The sequence below is a fragment of the Nicotiana tomentosiformis genome, chromosome 9 (genome assembly GCF_000390325.3).
Source record: "Nicotiana tomentosiformis chromosome 9, ASM39032v3, whole genome shotgun sequence".
Classification (NCBI taxonomy): domain Eukaryota; kingdom Viridiplantae; phylum Streptophyta; class Magnoliopsida; order Solanales; family Solanaceae; genus Nicotiana; species Nicotiana tomentosiformis.
Genome location: NC_090820.1, coordinates 104,242,494 through 104,256,850, shown reverse-complemented (window position 1 = coordinate 104,256,850; position 14,357 = coordinate 104,242,494). Strand labels below are relative to the sequence as shown.

At 39.7% G+C, this 14,357-nt stretch overlaps 1 protein-coding gene across 1 annotated transcript; it reads right to left on the bottom strand.

The window, feature by feature from the left end:
- Positions 1 to 9,508: 9,508 nt before the first annotated feature.
- LOC117280020 (uncharacterized) lies at positions 9,509 to 11,306 on the bottom strand. The gene is made up of 3 exons (XM_033659678.2): positions 10,307 to 11,306; positions 10,075 to 10,182; positions 9,509 to 9,966 (listed from the first exon to the last, which is right to left on the bottom strand). The coding sequence occupies exons 1-3, from the start codon at positions 11,304 to 11,306 to the stop codon at positions 9,509 to 9,511; spliced, it is 1,566 nt and encodes a 521-aa protein (XP_033515569.2).
- Between the last annotated feature and the right edge of the window lie 3,051 nt (positions 11,307 to 14,357).

Below are 14,357 nucleotides of genomic sequence, written 5' to 3'. Positions count from 1 at the left end.
AAAATCCTACTCCGGGATGCCCTCGTCTCTGGACTCGGTCTCCAAAAGCTCTGAATCTAACCAAAATTAGAATACTACTATCAACATAGTCTAAAAAAACGAATTCCACAATAAAACCTACATAAATATGCCAGAAATCCGAAATCGGCCAAAACTCGGCCCCTGGGCCCACGTATCGAAACTAGTCAAAATGGCAGAATAACAAACCTTGTCCTCACCTGAGTCTAACCATATAAAATTCGTCAAAATCGGACTCCGTTTGGTCCCTCAAATCCTCACTTAAAACTCTCCAAAACTCAAACCCTAACTCCCTCAATTTCACCCTAAACCCCTACTAATTTCATGGCTAATCAGTGAAAAAACATCATAAACGCGTGTAAATAAACCCAGGTGACTTACCTCACTGATGTCTCATGATTCTCCCTTGAAAAACACTCCCCCAAAGCTCAAAACCGTTCAACAATGGTGGGAAAAGGGAAACAATTCACGAAGGGTTACTTTTATAGGTTCTGCCCCCGGTGTTCCTCACCTGCGACCCTCTTCTTCGCACCTACGCGGCCGCACCTGCGGTCCCAGGTGCGCACTTGCGGACGTCACTTAAATGCCAAGCTTCGCGCATGCGCAACCGCTTTCGCACCTGCGGGCTCGCAGGTGCGATCCTCTCTTCGCATCTGCGACCAAGCCTCAGGCCTCCATCTCCGCATCTGCGAGCCTCCCACGCACCTGCGATCATCGCAGATGCGGAGACCAAGCCACACCTATGGTTTCTCTATGCACCTGCGCCTCAAGCCCGCACCTGCGAAGCTCGCACCTGCAGTTCCCAATTCGCAGGTGCGGACACACCAGAACATCAGCTCCAGCTGCATTTTCCAACTTCCAAACTCCCTGATACCCATCCGAAATCATCTCGAGCCCCTCGGGACCTCAACCAATAATTAAAACAAGTCATATACCACTACCCAAACTTAGTCGAACCTTCGGAATGCCCAAAACAATACCAAAACACCAATTCAACCTCGGATTCAAACCTAAGAACTTCTAAACTTCCAAAATTCGCCAACGATGCCGAAACCTATCAAACCATATCCGAATTACCTCAAATTTTGCAAACACGTCACAAATGACACTACGAACCTACTCCAACTTCCAAAATTTCATTCCGACCCCGATACCTAATTTTCCACTGCCGACCAAAATCGTCAAATTTTTAACTTTCGCCAATTCAAGCCTAATTCTACCACGGACCTCCAAATCACATTCTGGACGCACTCCTAAGTCCAAAATCACCTAAAGGAGCTAATCGAACCATCAAAATTCAAATTCGAGGTCGTTTACACATAAGTCAACGTCCGATTGACTTTTCCAACTTAGCTTCCTAACTAAGAGACTAAGTGTTCATTTCATTCCAAAACTATTCCGAACCCAAACCTACCAACTCGATACAACTCAACGCAGCTGAACAACACATAAATAAGCAAAAATGGGAAAAATGGGGCTACAACTCTCGGAAAGACCGACTGGTCGTTACATCCTCCCCCGCTTAAACAAACGTTCGTCCTCGAACGAGTCTAACAGAAGAACATACCTGAAATCACAGCATCTGAAGCTATAGCATCTTGCGTGGATGGGAGGGCATAGAAATGGGTCTGACCACCCCCTGATCTGCCTCCCCCTCTCGGGTGACCCATAGCTGACTGGGCTCCGCCCCTAGCTGGCTGAACTCTACCCCTAGCTAGCTAGGCGGGTGGTGGAGGAACTGGTACTGGTGTCGTCGGCCGAGTACTCTGTTGTGGAGTCTCGCCCAACAGCCTAGGTCAATATCTCGCAATGTGATTAAAATCCTCGCACTCGAAACAACCCCTCCTCTGATGAAACTGCTGCTCCTGATGCCCAAACGAATTACCCGATGATACCTGAGCGGGCGAGTCATAATGAGAACCCTGCGCTGGCAATGCACTGAATGATGATTGACTCTGCTGAAACTAGCCCTACTGAAACTGACCTCCCTGAGGAGCACCACTAAAGCCACCCTGACCACGAGGCCTCTTAGCCTCCCTCTCATCCCTCTCCTGACCTCGAACTATTTCAATCTGTCGAGCAATGTCGACAACCTCATCAAAGGTAGCCCCAGATACTCTCTCCCTAGTCATAAGTAATCGAAGCTGAAAATCGAGGCCATCTATAAACCTCCTGATCCTCTCTTGGTCTGTGGGAACCAACCAAACCGCATGACGAGCTAACTCGGAGAACCGCATCTCATATTGTGTAACAGACATCTCACCCTGGTGAAGCTGCTCAAACTGCCTGCACAGCTCCTCTCTGCGGGACTCAGGTAAAAACTTCTCCAGAAAGAGAACGGAGAACTGCTGACAAGAACGGGGCACTACGCCAACCAGCCTACGCCTCTCGTAAGCCTCCCACCAATTAAGTGCAGCCCTAGAAAACTGAAAAGTAGTGAAAGAGATCCCCTAGTCTCCAGAATACCCGTGGTCCGAAGCATCCTCTGACACTTATCCAAGAAACCCTGTGCATCCTCACCCTCAGCACCACTAAATAATGGAGGCTGGAGTCTTCCAAACCTCTCTAATCTGCGCTGCTCATCCTCTGGCATCACAGGAGCTACATAGTCCTGAGCAGCTGTAACCGGCTGGGCTGGTGGTGCCTACGGTGTCTGAAGTCCCTGAACAACCTGCTCGGGTGTGCGAGCGACGCGAGTTTGAGTGCATCCCCTGGCCTGAGAAGTGGATGCGGCTGTCGACATAGAGACTGCCAGAGCAAGGCCGGTATACACTGTCAGAATCTGAGCCAAGGCCTCCTGAAGGCTTGGAATAACAATAGGCACAGGTGGTGCCTGAGCTAGTCCCGCCGGAACCTCTACATCCCGGACCTGGTCCTGAGCGGGGACAACTGGGGGATCTGTAGGTACTGCCTCATCTATTGCGCTAGTGGTGACTCCGCCCCTACCACGGCCTCTACCGCGGCCTCGGCCTCTTATGGCCCGGACTGGTGGTTGTCCCTCTTGACCGGTAGTACGAGTCCTCACCATCTGTGAGAGAATGAATAACAAATGTTTAGTTACTAGAATACACAGGATGCGCGACAAGAATCCAAGAATGTGAAATTTTCCTAAAGGTTCTGCAGCCTCTCGAAGATAAGTACAGACATCTCCATACCGATCTGCAAGACTCTACTAAACTCGCTCATGACTCGTGAGACCTATGTAACCTAGGCTCTGATACCAACTTGTCACGACCCAAAATCTAACCATGGTCGTGATGGCGCCTATCGTGTTACAAGGCAAGCCTATTTTCCAAAATATTACTGCTAAATCAATTATAAGAATTTAATAAAATATTTCCAACATTTGAATTTTTCATAAACTAAATCAACCCTAAATACAATTATAGAAAATAGGGAAACGAGCCCCAAACATCGGGGTGTCACTAAGTCATGAGCGTCTAAATCTATGAACTAAGAAATAAAACTCTCTAACTGTCAATACAGTCCAAAAGAAGAAATGATAAAAGGAGTAACAAGGTCTTGCGGACGCTAGCAGCTACCTTGCAGTCTCCAACGATAGTCGGCCTGAACTCAACGATCGTCACGCTCTAACTCACCTGGATCTGCACATAAAGTGCAGGGTGTAGCATGAGTACAACCGACTCAGTAGTAATAGAAATAACTAAGGAACTGAGTAGTAGTGACGAGCTAAGAAAAACAGTCCAATTGTTTATTTTCACAATTTACAATAAACATGAATAAATAGGTAAATTCCATAAAAACCAACAAATGCCACAAAGAAATAAACAGGTAAATGCAGCAACAACAAAAGTAAAAGCAACCTCACAGCAATGTCACTCCATCACTCAGCACTCGGAACTCAGCACTCAATACACTCAACACTCAATAGGTACCCGCGCTCACTGGGGGTGTGTACAGACTCAGGAGGGGCTACCAAAGCCCAAGCGCTAAGCACGGAAAACTCACATGTTGCAAGGACAACTCATGTTCCATAATATCAATCCCTGGATCCGCACAGTCAACTCACGTGCTACGCGGACAACTCACGCGCTATGGTATCAATATCTAGATCTGCACGGACAACTCATGTGCCTCAATCAAATACCTCACAACAGGACCTCGGCCTTACTCAGTCATGTACCTCTCTAGCCTCACCATTATCAACAAAATAAGGGAAACACAGCCCATGTCAAGTATCACAGTATATCAGCAAAGTAATAGGGACTGAAGTAAACAAGTACAATAATATCTATGACTGAGTGCAAATAGTGTGAGCATGAATAAAGCCTAAGCATAATCTCTAACATGAAGGCAAACAAGTTCAACAACAAATAAACACATAACCACAGATAATAGCCATTAGGCCTCACAGCCTCATGGGACGAACCAAGTCTCAATCTCTTGCGGTGCACACCCACACGCCCGTCACCTAGTGTGGGTATCACTTCCAAACAATCACGTGATGTCAAATCTCCGAGTTTATACCCTCAAAGCCAGAGTTAAAACTGTTACTTACCTTAACAGAGTAAAATCCTACTCCGGGATGCCCTCGTCTCTGGACTCGGTCTCCAAAAGCTCTGAATCTAACCAAAATCAGAATACTACTATCAACATAGTCTAAAAAATCGAATTCCACAATAAAACCTACATAAATATGCCAGAAATCCGAAATCGGCCAAAACCCGGCCCCCGGGCCCACGTATCAAACAGTCAAAAATGGCAGAATAACAAACCTCGTCCTCACCCAAGTCTAACCATATAAAATTCGTCAAAAATCGGACTCTGTTTGGTCTCTCAAATCCTCATTTAAAACTCTCCAAAACTCAAACCCTAACTCCCTCAATTTCACCCTAAACCCCTACTAATTTCATGGCTAATCAGTGGAAAAACATCATAAACGTGTGTAAATAAACCCATGCGACTTACCTTACTGATGTCTCATGATTCTCCCTTGAAAAACACTGCCCCAAAGCTCAAAACTGTTCAACAATAGTGGAAAGGGGAAAACATTCGCGAAGGGTTACTTTTATATGTTCTGCCACAGGTGTTCCGCACCTGCGACCCTCTTCTTCGCACCTGCGCGGCCGCACCTGCGGTCCCAGGTGCGCACCTACGGACGTCACTTAAATGCCAAGCTTTGCGCCTACACAACCTCGTTCGCACCTGCGGGCTCGCAGGTACGGTCCTCTCTTCGCATCTGCGACCAAGTCCCAAGCCTCCATCTCCGGATCTGCGAGCCTCCCACGTACCTGCGATCATCGCAGATGCGTAGACCAAGCCGAACCTGCGGTTCCTATGCGCACCTGCGCCTCAAGCCCGCACCTGCGAAGCTCGCACCTGCGGTTCCTAATCTGCAGGTGTGGACACACCAGAACAGCAGCTCCAGCTGCATTTTCCAACTTCCAAACTCCTCGATACCCATCCGAAATCATCCCATTCCCCTTAGGACCTCAACCAATAATTCAAACAAGTCATATACCACTACCCGAACTTAGTCAAACCTTCGGAATGCCCAAAACAATACCAAAACACCAATTCAACCTCGGATTCAAGCCTAAGAACTTCTAAGCTTCCAAAATTCGCCAATGCCGGCGAAACCTATCAAACCACGTTTGAATGACCTCAAACTTTGCACACACGTAAAAAATGACACTACAAACCTACTCCAACTTTCGAAATTCTATTCCGACCCCGATACCTAATTTTCCACTGCCGACCAAAATTGCCAAAATTCTAACTTTCGCCAATTCAAGCCTAATTCCACCACGGACCTCCAAATCATATTCCGGATGAACTCCTAAGTCCAAAATCACCTAACGGAGCTAATGGAACCATTAAAATTCAAACCCGAGGTCGTTTACACATAAGTCAATGTTCGGTTGACTTTTCCAACTTAGCTTCCTAACTAAGAGACTAAGTGTTTATTTCATTCCAAAACTATTCCGAACCCAAACCTACCAACTCGATACAACTCAACGTAGCTGAACACCTCATAAATAAGCAGAAATGGGAAAAACGGGGCTACAATTCTCGGAACGACCGACCAGGTCGTTACATTTGGCCACGTATTTTGCACAAACACATCAAACCCACTAAATTTAGCACAGAAAATCTTTTCAAATTGATAAGAATCCAAAACAATTCTAGTTCCTAACACCATAGATTCCAAATCATCTTTGTCATTCACAAAAAGGTTTGCATAAAACATCCTTACTGGTTCCTCATAAATAGAGTTTCCAATGGTATCAAACAGAGAAGAAAGATGCTGAAAATCAAATATAGCAGTCACATCACAGTGTATATTCTTCATGATTGAGAGACTTACAGAGCATCCATAAGCCATAGATTTTGACTTGTAGGACTCAAACCTTACTTTTTCACTGGGGCCATAAAAGATTAATTTGTCCTCAGGACCAAATTCCGTGTTCTCCACTTTTCCTTTCTTGCATGCAGCCTTTTTGGGGGTTTTCTCCATAGGTCTTTTGCCTGCTTTTTTCTGGCTAATAGGAGAATTTTAGGAAGATTCACTACTCTCATTGTCCGTTTTGAGGAAATCTGAGTCAATAGATGACTCCAAGTCTACAGGTTCTTCAGGGTTGAGGGGGTTTTGAAATCTTCGACTGCGTCTGGTTGCAATGGAATAAGAGGGATTTTTTTGGGCCATGGTGAGAGTGTTTGCTTTGATGAGAATGGAGAGAGTAACAGGGAAGGAAGGGTTTTTATCGGTACTTTTTGGGAGAAACGAAGGGTCGCTTTGGTTAAAGAAAATGCGGGTTCAAAAGGAAGTGATGCTTCTGAAGAGACTGATTGGTGGTACTGAAGAAGAAGCAATTATTACACTTACAGGAAAATTAATTAAACCACACATACTTAAGAAAATAACATATTTTAGAACACGGTAAAAGATTTATTTTACAAATTTGGCACAATGACAATCGTTTTTCGAAGAAAACAAAATCTGTCTTCCAAAAGTGGTTTTGTAAAAATATCAGCAAGTTGAGAATCAGTACTAATAAATGCTGAAACAATATCACCTTTAGCAACATGATCATGGATAAAATGATGCTTAATTTCTATATGCTTTGCTCTAGAATGATGCACAGAATTTTTTGATAAACAAATAGCACTGGTATTATCACAAAATATAGGAGTAGAGGTAAGAGATAAATCATAATTGAGAAGTTGATGCATAATCCATAGAACTTGTGTACAGCAGCTTCCAACAGCTAAATATCCTGCTTCAGTCGTTGATAGGGCAACACAATTTTGTTTCTTGCTATGCCAAGATACTAATGCATTTCCCAAGAGTTGACACGTGCCACTTGTGCTTTTTCTATCAATATTGTCACCTGCAAAATCTGCATCTAAAAAGACTCTTAGAGCAAAATTGTTAGAACGATCATACCATAATCCTAGCTTAGAGGTACCAATTAGATATCTGATAATTTTTTTAACAGCAGTGAGATAGGATTCCTTAGGAGCCGACTGATATCTTGCACACTTTCATGCACTGAACATAATATCTGATCGACTAGCAGTGAGATATAATAAGGATCCAATCATTGCTCTATACATGGTTTCATCAACCTTTTTTCCATTGTTGTCTTCATCGAGCATTGTTGTTGGACTCATTGGAGTGCTGATTGACTTAGCATTTTTTATGCCAAACTTTTTGATAAGCTCCTTAGTGTACTTGGTTTGGCTAATGAAAATCCCTTTAGGCGACTGTTTGATTTGAAGTCCGAGAAAGAATGCCAGTTCTCCCATCATGCTTATTTCAAATTCTCCTTTCATGGAAAGAGCAAATTCTTAGAACAGAGTTAGGACTACCAAAAATAATATCATCAACATAAATTTGAGTAATATGATTACCTGAACTAGAATGCTTAATAAAAAGGGTTGTATCGATATTACCTCTTTTGAACCCTTGATTTAGAAGAAAAGAGCTTAACCTTTCATACCAGGCATGAGGAGCTTGTTTGAGACCATACAAAGCTTTAGTCAGCTTGTATACATGATCAGGAAAGGTGACGTTTGCAAATCCTGGTGGTTTCTTCACATATACTTCTTCAGAGATGTGGCCATTTAGGAACGCACTTTTAACATCCATTTGAAATAGATTGAATCCTTTGTGAGCAGCGAAAGCAAGTAATATTCATATGGATTCGAATCTTGCTACAGGTGCAAAGGTTTTATCATAGTCGATTCCTTCTTGCTGAGAGTATCCTTGAGCAACCAATCTTGCTTTATTTCGAACTACTTGACCTGATTTATTCAATTTATTTCTGAATACCCACTTAGTTCCAATGATGGATGAGTTTGAAGGTCTTGGAACTAATTCCCATACTTTATTTCTTTCAAATTGATCTAGTTCCTCTTTCATAGCACTTATCCAGTGAGTATCTTTGAGAGCTTCATCCACTTTCTTTGGCTCAAGTTGAGAAATAAGAGCCACATGAGATTTGTTCTTCTGTGACCTTCTTGTAGTGATTCCTTCATGTGGATCTCTTATAATGAATTTGTGAGGATAGCCAGGTTCACTTTTCTATTCATTTGGAGTGTTTGAGGAAGGTTCTCTTTCTACATTAGTCGATTGATCTGTTGGAGATAGTTCGAGATTTTCTACGGGCTCTTTAGCTGGTTGAGTCTGTTGAACAGCTGGCTCACTTTGATGATCCTTTCCTACAATAACAGATTTAGGGACAAAAGAGATTTCCTCATCTTCAGAAATATTTTCATTCCTTGGGCGAGGGTTAGTATCAACAAAAACAACATGAATTGATTCTTCGATGCATAAAGTTCTTTTATTGTAAACTCTATATGCTCTACTTAAAGGAGAGTATCCAAGAAATATACCTTCATCACTCTTAGGATCAAACTTACCTAAATTGTCCTTTCTATTATTGTGGATAAAGCATTTGCATCCAAAAGGGTGAAAGTAGCTGATATTGGATTTATTACCGTTCCATAGTTCATAAGGAGTCTTTTTGAGGATTGGTCGAATCAAATACCTGTTGATGATGTGGCATTTTGTACTCACAGCTTCTTCCCAGAAGTGATGAGGTAAGGAATTTTCCACAATCATAGTTCTTGCCATGTCTTGTAAAGTTCTATTTTTACGCTATACTACTCCATTTTGCTGCGGTGATCTTGGTGAAGAGAAGTTGTGATAGATTCCTTAATCGTTGCAAAAATTTTCAAAAGCTCTGCTTTCAAATTCTCCTCCATGATCACTCCTGATAGTAGATATGTAGTATCTCTTTTCTCATTGAACTTTCTTACAGAAAACTTCAAAAATCTTTAGAGCATCATCTTTGTGACTTAGAAACATAACCCAGGTAAATCTAGAGAAATCATCTACAATGATAAAAGCATATTTCCTACCACCTATGCTAGCAGTTCTAGTTGGACCAAATAAATCCATATGCAATAATTAAAGAGGTTTGGAGGTGGAAACAATGTTTTTAATTTTGAAAGAAGAGCGAGTTTATTTTCCTAGTTGACATGCATCACAGATATGATCCTTTGAAAAATCTAGTTTTGGAAGACCGATTACAACATCATGTTTAGAAAGCTTTTGAATAGTATGCATTCTGGCATGACCAAGTTTTCTATGCCAGACCCAGGGATCATCAATCATGGAAGTAAGACAAATTTGATCTCCAAGATTATCTAAATTGCTAATAATGTAGACATTTTTGTCTCTATTGCCAGAAAGAATGATTTTACCTGATTCATCTTCTATAAACCAGCCATGTTTCTTAAAATGGACCTCATAGTCATTGTCACATAATTGACTAATGCTGAGAAGATTATAGCCGAGTTCATCAACCAGGTAGACTTCATCTACATCACATGTTGAGCTCAGAGGAACTTTTCCAACACCAATTACATTTCCTTTGGATTTGTCTCCAAATGTAATTGTTCCTCCATCTAGTTTGGTGACTGATTTGAAAAATTATTTGTCACCAATCATATGTCTGGAACACGCGCTGTCAAGATACCATTTTCTTTTTCGATTCTTCTTGCGGTGTTCCTGCAAAACAAAGTTACTTGTTTTTAGGTACCCAAGCCTGCTTGGGTCCTGAATGGTTAGAATGCTGAGTGTTAGCTTGATTTGAAGATTTAGGTCTCCAGACCCATCTCCTGCTATCCTTGAACCTGCAACGATTAGAGGTATGACCCCTTTTACCACAATAAAAATATGGTGGACTAGTAGAGTTTCCAGAACCTTTTTTTGCTCTAATTATGTTCCTGCATTGGTTAGTATTATGGTAATTTTTACCAAAAAAGGAACAAGCAAGAAATTTTTGTTTGTGATGAGTAGTCTGATTTGATTTGACTGAGCTGTGACTGGTGGATTTTTGCAATCCATTCAATTGAAGTTGAAGCTCATTAACTTCATCCTGTAGCATATCACGCTCAATTTCACATACTTCCAGTTTCAAGGCCCAGTCTTTCTTTTCTCTCTTGATCTTTCTAAGTTCATTCACAATTTTTTCGATATCTGCAAGAGCAATATCAACAAATTCTTGAAGTTCATAACAATTAGGGCATGTGGGAAGACGTACCTCACTAGTTCCTTCGTCTGCCATAAGGCCAAGTTCTCTTGAGTTGTCTTCCTCATCATCTCCATCTGCCATTAGTCCAAGCTCCCCTGAATCTTCATTTTCATTTATAGCCGTGAAACATATATTAGAAACTTCCTCATAATTAGACTCTTTTTCATTACTCCATGCTCCGAAGGATTTCTTCTTTTGCATGTTTCTGCTGAGTTTCTTCTTTGGTTCAGGACAATCAGCTTGAATATGACCAAACTTTCCACATTCGTAGCACCTTCCATCATTTTTATCAGTTTCATTGTTTATCCTTCCTTTCCTAAAGTCAGGCTTCCCTCTTCTGCTATTTCTGTTTTTCCTCATCATGCTTGTTACAATTTGAGAGAGCATGGCAATGTTTTCATCTTGTTTTCCTCCTTCTTCTTCTTCATTTTCTAGTTCAGCCACAGTTGCCTTAAAGGCAACAGTTTTCTTCTTTTCTTGAATTTGTCTATCCAAGTGAGTTTTCTCAAAAACAATTAGATCACCTCTGAGTTCATCATAGAAAATTTTGTCAAGATCCTGATATTCTAAAGCGATGACTTTTGGCTGCCAAATAGTAGGTAAACTCCTGAGAATTTTTCTAACCTGTTCACCACTTTTGACAGGTCTGCCAAAAGACTTTAGATCTCCAAGAATTTTACTGAACTTGGAGAACATCTCTTCCACTGATTCTCCATCCTTCATTTGAAATAGCTCGTAGTCTCGAACGAAAAGATTGATCCTTTTTTCTTTTACTTTGTTGGTTCCTTCGTACGTGACCTCCAGTTTGTCTCATATTTCTTTGGTTGTTTCACAACTTGATATATTTTTATACTCTTCTCCACTGATAGCATTGTACAGTAGATTTTTTACTTTGGCATTTACAGTTATGACAGCAGCTTGTCCATCAGTGTAGTCATCTAAGTCAAGAGGATCAGTTGATATGATGACTTGACCATTTGCATCCTTCTTTGGTAGGATTGAAAGATTTTTCTTTTTTATCACACGCCAAACTTTAATGTCATATGACATCGTGTATGTTTCCATACGCACTTTCCAATGAGAAAAATATTGTCCGTTGAAATAAGGAGGTCGAACCTGAGAGGTTCCTTCTTAAAATAGTGCACCAATAACAGTGTTAAATCCCATGATCTTTCTCTCACCAGCTGTTACGCAGAGATTGTGAGCCTTACTCCGATACCAATTGAAGGTACAAGAGAGGGGTGGATTGTGGTCTATTAAAAAAATAGTCGACTAACGATGATTTTAGTTGACTAAATTAAGAGCAGAATATAAGATAATAGTAAATGTAGAGAGAATAACACACAGCGATTTTATACTGGTTCGGTATCGGTGTGGTACTTACATCCAATTTTTCTTGGATCACAAGGGTTCCCTTTAGATCTTGAAAGTATTACAATACAGATGGTTTTGATTCGTTCACCACCAACGAAGTATAGCAACAATAAATTTTGAATAATGACACAACTCTCTTTTGTATTCTAATTTTTCCTATCTTTTGAGACATTGATAAATTGAGGATTACAGTGTTTGGGCGAAGAAGTAGAGAGATTTAGAAAATAATGTGTGTAGTTGCGCAAATCTTCCATTTGATCTTAGCAGACTTCTTATAGGAGAGAAGAGAGCCATTGAGCCTTGACTGAAAATAGGGGCACGAAATCTTCAAAGGGATTTGACCCAAGGGGTGCCTTTTCGAATCCTGCTCTTGGGAGGGACCAGATTCGATCGTGACTTTCCTTGTCACATGCTTACATTGAGGAGACATTCAAGCCTACGATTGAGCTTAATTAAGGATATTGAATATTTGTTGGCAATAGCTCCTTGATTTGTAATCTGATTTCCTTTGATTGAGGCCGAATGGATGTGCTAAAATTTGATTCCTTCTTCTTGTCCATTAATTCAGCAATCACATCTTTTGACAGCTTCTCATTAGTATTCTTTCCTTTTGATGATTTCGATTCCTGTAAACTAAGGTAAGTGAACATTGTCATCATTGAAACTTTAGAATATAACTTAACATGTTCGACTACTTACTAACTTTTCTCGAGAAAAAGAACCTTTCTCTTTATTAAGAGAGAAAAACCTTTCTCTATATGGTTTTCTCTAACTCCAGTTATCTTATTGATTTTCACAGGTGAAGGTAAACTCAAGATTTATTTTATTTTCTTTTAAGGAACAAAAAAAATAGGACTGGTTTTATTAAAGTATGCATGTAAATATTTTTTACACTTTTAATTCATTTAAAAGCTAATTGCGCGTAATTGTTTGTAGTAAGAATTGAGTGCGTTGATAACTTGAAAAAGACAATAAGAAGCCTGTTATACAACTAATTAAAGGGATTTTTACCTAGCTATACTATAATAGAAACTTATTTATCACCTTTATTTAGGTTCCTTGTTAATTACTTTATATATCTATATTTACAAGTTATATACAAAATCATAAAAAAGAAAAAAAAATCAAGATCCCTTAAATTTAGCCTATCATTTACATGACACCCGCCCCCATTTCCGATAATCCCTACATTTAAGATTATGTTCCTTTTCCAAAGGATTTAAAAAATATTTTCTCTCTTAATAATCACCCAAAATCTCTCTTAATTTCTTATATCCACTGTTATCCCCCAAAATTATCGATTCTTTCCCTTTTCCCCTTTCCAAAGCTTTTCAAACCCAATTTTTCTCTTTCTTACTAATCACCCAAAATTTCTCTTTCTTATTGATACATTGCAGACGAAATTCAGAATACTTCTCTAGAATCAAGTTGTGGGTAAGTTTTGAATCTTGTTTTCTTTCTTTCGAAAATCTTTATTGTATGTGACTTGTATATGATACATCAATACCCAAAATAATACTTGATATAATACTAATATAATTATAGTATGATTCTATTAGATTTTTAGTGTAGAGTTGTGATTGAAACTTGAAGAATATAAAGAACATAATTGTATCACAATTTTTCAGAAATGTATCACGAATATATTATAATTGTATATGTATCATAATTGTTGAATGAATTGTATTATAAATGTATGATATTTGTATATTCATTGTATATTGTTACGAGCAGTTATGAGTTCGTGACGAATTTCACAATTTGTAACACAAATATATATTAATTTATTAGTATTGTATCGGGTATTATTTTGGGTATTAATGTGTCATATACAAGTCAGATACAATTGTGAGACAAATATGATACAATTATGTTTTAGGCATTGATGTATCTGATATAATTCAAATACAATTATGATACAGTTATCATACAATTATTATACAATTCCTGAATATTTCTTCATTTTCAGTGTTATCCAATCTCCTAGCAAAAGAACGATACAATTGATGATTTTTTTAATAATATAAAGTTATCGGCAATGGTGGAAAAATGAAGATGGAGATTCTAAGCATAAATTAAGGGATTTTGATGTAAAAAGGAAAAGGAGAGAGAAGAGGAGAGGGGAAAAAAAGAAAATGATGTAATTGAATATCTTAATTGAAGACACTAATAATGGGGTGGGAGCATTTTAAGGAGCAATCTACATAATTTGTAAGAAAAACCTAAATACTTATTAAAAACTACAAAATATAGAGAAGATAGGTAATTAAGTTTCTAATATAGTATAATTGGGTAAAAACACTGAATAGTTTAAATGCATTTTTATATTGTCAGTATACAATAAATCTCACGTACATATAGTAATAAGGAGTTCAAATTTTATGTAAATGTGTATTTTTA